The sequence below is a fragment of the Grammomys surdaster genome, unplaced genomic scaffold (assembly GCF_004785775.1).
Source record: "Grammomys surdaster isolate TR1022 unplaced genomic scaffold, NIH_TR_1.0 140, whole genome shotgun sequence".
NCBI lineage: Eukaryota > Metazoa > Chordata > Mammalia > Rodentia > Muridae > Grammomys > Grammomys surdaster.
This window is the reverse complement of record NW_021604598.1, coordinates 3303060-3308947: the sequence shown is the minus strand read 5'-3', so window position 1 is coordinate 3308947 and position 5888 is coordinate 3303060. Positions and strand designations below refer to the sequence as shown.

The 5888-nt window shown below is 41.4% G+C and overlaps 1 protein-coding gene across 1 annotated transcript in view; it reads left to right on the top strand.

The window, feature by feature from the left end:
* The window catches only part of Anln (anillin actin binding protein), a 57115-nt gene extending 51595 nt beyond the window's left edge, over positions 1–5520 (top strand). The window contains exons 22-24 of the mRNA XM_028763840.1: positions 142–249; positions 4289–4461; positions 5122–5520. Of these exons, the coding sequence (XP_028619673.1) occupies positions 142–249; positions 4289–4461; positions 5122–5245 (405 nt within the window). The 3' untranslated portion in view covers positions 5246–5520. The remainder of the gene's footprint in view (positions 1–141; positions 250–4288; positions 4462–5121) is intronic.
* The last annotated feature ends 368 nt before the right edge of the window (positions 5521–5888 follow it).

The following is a 5888-nucleotide window of genomic DNA, read 5'->3' as shown; positions in this document are numbered from 1 at the left end:
GATAGATAGATAGATAGATAGATAGATAGATAGATAGATAGATAGATGGGTTGGATAGATAGAGGATGGATAAAAGGATGGAGGAAGAGAGGGATGGAGGGATAGATGGTTTCTAATATCAGTGTTTCAATTAACTTCTAGACCATATTTGAAGATGTTAGTGGCTTTGGTGCCTGGCATCGAAGGTGGTGTGTTCTCTCTGGCAACTGTATCTCTTACTGGACTTACCCAGATGATGAGAGGCGAAAGGTAATTGACACAACTCAAGTCGGTGGGGAAAGTCCTGCTGTGTTTCTATGATGCTTCATGAATGCCTGTTCCCTGTCCCCACTCCTTAGATTCCCTTCTGTATGAATTAATGACAAATAACTGTTCGTGTTCTGGCTGTATGCCCTCCTATAGCTAGCAATATATAGTAGTAACTATGTATTCATCCATGAATCATTTCCCTGACCCTCCTACTCCCACCCAGCTAGTGCTGGAGACTGAGCCCACAGCCTTGTGTCTGGTACACCGGCTCGGCAAGGATGGTGCTGCTTGCCTAAATCCCCAAACTATGAGTTTGTCTTTTTCAAACACAAACAAATACTTTTTAAAATTAACTTTTCTTCGATAAAATATCCTGATATCTTTCTAAAGCAATAGACTTACCTATAATGTTTTTAATAGTTATGAAGTAGCATTACATTATAGTTATTAAAATTATGAATTTTTGTAAAAGGATTTATTTTTATTTTATGTGTATAAGTGTACTGCCTACATGTATGTCTGCCCTACATGTGTGCCTGGTGCCCATGGAGGCCAGTAGAGGGCATCAGATCCCCCTGTGACTGAAGTGCTGGTGGTTGTGGTCTTCTGAAAGAACAGTGAGCACTCTTAACCACTGGGCCATCTCTCCAGGCTCTCAAATTATTATTTTTTAAAAATATATTCTAAAACATTTAAGAGATTCAAGAAAGCACTTAAAAAAATGATTCGTGTGAGCTCTCCAGTTGAGACTCCCCATATGACTTTCTCTTCTGCCAGAGATGCTGCCTGTGGTGGGAGTGCACAGCGCCTTTGTGGTTCTTAGCATTTAGTTGTGTCATTCTAACTAGTACATGAATGATCACACACACACACACACACACCATCCGGTCAGTGTGGGATGTGCAGTGGTCTAGGTTGGCATGTTGCCCTAGTTTGTTCCTTTTCTTCTGAAGTATAAGATTCCATTGTATAGACATGTCACAGTGAATTGATTGGTTGTGTTTGTGCATTGCCACATTTAAATGCAGCAGTGTGGCTTTTGATAAGGCCAGTGAGGTTGAAGACAGAGGGTGTGAGGAACCTGAACTCTAACAGTTCATGCATGGAGCAAGGTCATGAAGGTGAAGAAAGAGCCCAAGGCTTCCGATACGGGGGTGAGTGGACTGCATAGAGGAGTGTGCTCCTTGAGAACTTGTGTGATGCTGTCGTGTTGCACGTCAGTTGCTGTTGTTGTCAGAGGTGTACAGAGAGGGGCTAGGATTTGAGTCAGTAGGTGAAGCAGACTTTGAATCAGATACATCAGACATACTTTTCCTCTCTTAGTAGCTCTATTCACAATTGAGTCTGTAGATGGAACTACATGTTCTCCAAAAAGTTCTCCATTCTCATGAATACTTTTGTTATCACCAGCTTTTGTCAGTATGAGTGAGACATACATTCTTTGTGTTTGTCTTTGCGTCTTCATTACTAGAGTAGCACCTTGTCTTCTGTGTATGGCCTTTGTGATGATTTGAATGAGGATCATATATTTGGATACATGGACTTGGGTTGGTGAAACTGTTTTGGAAGGATTAGGAAGTATACGGGCTAATTTTCTTTTTCAGCTTAATTCAAACTAAAGTGATCTGAAATGAGGGAACCTTAATTGAGAAATCCAGCTGTGAGGCATTTTCTTAATTAGAGATTGATCCAGGCGGGCCCAACTTATTTGTGGGAGGGGCCATCCCTGGTGGTCCTAGGTTCTGTAAGAAAGCAGTCTGAGCAAGCCATGAGAAGCAAACCAGTAAACAGCACCCCTCCTTGGCCTTTGCTTCAGCTCCTGCCTCCAGGTTCCTGTTTGAGTTCCTGTCCTGACTTCCTTTGATGAGGAACTGGAAGTGTAAGCCAAATCAACCCTATCCTTCCCTAGCTGTTTTGGCCATGGTGTTCCATCACAGCAACAGAAACCCTAACTAAGACAGGAAGTGTGGTCCTTTTGAAGGTGTGTCACTTTGAGGTTTTAAAATCCCATGCCATTCCCAGTTACCTCTTTCTGCCTCCAGCTTGAGGATCAGATGTAAGCTCTTAGCTACTGCTCCAGCGCCATTCCCAATTGCCTGCTGCCATGCTCCTTGCCATGATAATCATAGACTCTGACTATCTAACCCTCAGGAGCCATGAGCTACCCCCAACATTTTCTTTTATAAGTTGTCTTGGTTGTGTTCTTTGTCACAGCAATAGAAAAGTACCTAAGACAGCCATTCATATCTTTGTCTCACATTGATCAATTTTTCTCTCTGTCTCTTTTTGGACTAGGGTCTTGCCATGTAACCCAGAGAGTCCTATAATTGAGATCCTCCTGATCCTACCTTCTTTTCAAGGTCTGGGATCACAAGCATGTGCCACTATACCAGGCACTAATTTTCTCTCAATTCATTATCTTTTTTTTTTTGAAAATTGAAATTATGCCAGGCAGTGGTGGCGCACGCCTTTAATCCCAGCACTTGGGAGGCAGAGGCAGGCAGATTTCTGAGTTCGAGGCCAGCCTGGTCTACAGAGTGAGTTCCAGGACAGCAAAAGCTACACAGAGAAACCCTGTCTCAAAAAACCAAAAAAAAAAAAAAAAGAAAGAAAGAAAGAAAATTGAAATGACACTTCACTAGTCTTTGGTTTGACTTCACTTTCTATTGTTAAGGGATTGGATCTATCAGCCTATTATATTGCTTACTTGTACTGCTTTGTCTTAACATCACAAAGCAAAACAAAGACCGTCCTTACCTTGCACTCAGAAAAATTCCTTTTTGTTTTCTGTATTTACTCCAGGTCATGTACTCACATCTGTACTTGGAACTGTTTGCTGCAGATGAGAGATAGAGCATACAGTGTCTGTCTTTCTGGGTCCAGTGTACTTCACTTAGTATATTTTCTTGTTGCGTCTGTCTGAAGATCTCATTTTGTTTTTACAGTTGAATAGTATTCCATACTGTTTATGTACCACATTGTCATTATCCCTTGATCAGTTGAAGGACATTTAGACTGTCTCCATTTCCTACCTATTGTGAGTTGAACAGCGATAAACATGGCTGAGCAAGTATCTGGATAGGACCTCCAGTTCTTTGAGCATATGCCAAGGAGTGTATAGCTGGGTCTGGCGCCTGATTCATTTCAGGTGCCATAATAATCTTCTGACTTCATCCTTGTTCATCTTTCACAAAGCACAAAGCTGCTTTCACTCAGACCCACCCATTGTGTATGATGCCCCAGTGTTTAATTAATTCATATTCTGATGGTCCTTTGTGTTCTTTCCATAGCATAACTGTTACGAGCAATTCTGCAATGAGATCTCTTTGACATACTGGTTTTATTTCCAGAACAATCTCACTAATTCCTCTAGTGGGACTGTTGTATCATATGGTAATTCTATTTAAGAAATTTAGAGGAACCTTCTATTATCTAAAATGAATTTATATTGTTTTCTAATGATTTACAATGTCTTTGGATGTGTGTGTAGTGTATTTGTGAGTGCTTGTTCAAATGTGGGGACACATATTGGATATGCACAGAAAGTCACAAGGTGATCAATATGGGGTTATCCTAAAAGTTTGCATGGGAGCACAGATGTGTACTATTGAGTGAGGATGCACCCAACCCAGGCGGGGGGGATCAGGCCATTGCCTGTAGTTCCTGGATTGTGTTCCTTTGTGTTTGAAAATAATCTGGCCGTTATTAAGTGGTTGGTAAGTGGGGAACATTTTCCCATTATTTAAAGCAAGTATATGTGCAGCCTGATGCAGGTAAGGGGTCCTAGATCGTCAGTTGTTGGCTAGAGCATTGTTCAGTGAGGGACGTGTGCATGACTTAAGCTAGGTGAGTGAAGTTCCAGGCTGCTAAGCTGTTTCCTGTGCTTAGCTGCTTCATGGTTATTTGTTTCCTGGTTGTTAAACAGTTTAAGCTAATAGCTTTTTAACTTTAATTTATAAACTTAAAAACTGGTTAATGCTTACTGACTTAAATAACCTTGCTTGTTTTTACTAATACTTTGTACATTTAATTTTTACAGAATCCCATAGGAAGGATAAATCTGGCCAATTGTATCAGTCATCAGATAGAACCAGCCAACAGAGAATTTTGTGCAAGACGTAACACTCTGGAATTAATTACTGTCCGACCACAAAGAGAAGATGACCGAGAGACTCTTGTCAGTCAATGCAGGGACACCCTCTGTGTCACCAAGTATGTACTGGTACTATACTTATTTCTGGTTTTCTTCTTAGCATATGGAAAATGTCAGTGATGTCAAATTCATCACTGAGTATAGACACCATGGCCAAAAACAATTTGAAGAAAGGGTTTATTTGGCTTTCCCTTCCACATCACAGTCCATCACTGAGGGAGGTCAGTGCAGGAACTCAAGTAGGAGCCTGGAGACAGGAACAGCTCGTTATACTGTCTTGAACCCACAGCACCTGCCCAGGGCTAGGCCCACCCACATCAGTTCTTAGTCCAGACAGCGCCTGCACAGAGTTACCTGCAGGCCAGTCTGATGGTTTTTTCAGTTGAGCTTTCCTTTTCCCATGTTACCTTAGCTTATGTCAAGGGAGCAAAGAGTCTACCCAATACAAACGCCCAAGGGTATTAGAATGTGACACAGTCTTTATGCTTAAAGAAAAAAGGAAACACTAAGAAATTAGTGTGATTTATAATTAGTTAACCCAGTCAAGAATGGTGGTACACCATGGTACAGAGAAGCACTTCCTTGCGTGGCTATTGATTTGCATCCAATTATTGGCAGGCAGCAAGTCTTGGTTTGTTGAAGGATTTATGTTTCCAAGCAGAGGCATGGAGGGGGCATGGGATGGTGGGATGGAAGCTGACCTCTGTTTGCCCTGGCAGGAACTGGCTCTCTGCCGATACTAAAGAAGAACGGGATCTCTGGATGCAGAAGCTCAACCAGGTTATTGTTGATGTTCGCCTCTGGCAGCCTGATGCATGCTACAAGCCTGTGGGAAAGCCTTAAACCAAGGGGGCTGCTATACCATGCCAGACTTTGCTAGCTGTGTCAAAAGTGTCTTAAGAAGACATAGTTAGGAGCACCAGATTTGCAAGTTGTATTTTATGCTTTAAATATAAAAGGGTATGTGCAAATATTCACTACATATTATGCAGTATTTATATCTTTCCTATGTAAAACTTCACCCAGTTTGTCTTGGATTCATACGTGTTTGACAGTATAACTATTCATGAGAATTGATATTCATGCTAAATATAACATTAAGAGCCTCAGTTGTAGAAACCTCACTAGCCACTTATTCATGACAAAAAGTATATATTGTAATCAAGTTCTGAGCTGCCCTTTGGAGCTGTGGGCTTTAAGGTATTCAGGTATCCTGCAGGTTGCAAACAGAAACATCTAGTTTGATGAGTCCTTCTCCAGCCTCGGTAGGTTTTTATAAAGGTTGTGGCCATTCATGGCTCATGATATGTCTAGAGTACTGAATGCAATCTCAGAGGGTTTCCAGGACACGTGTAGTAAGGAGATGAGAAAAAAACAACAAACATTTACTAGCTTAAGCTAGTTGGAGCTGCTTTCTGAAGAGCTGTGGCAATGACATAGTGACATCTGGGGCTGAATATTCTATGCAGAAGCAGTAAGAATCACA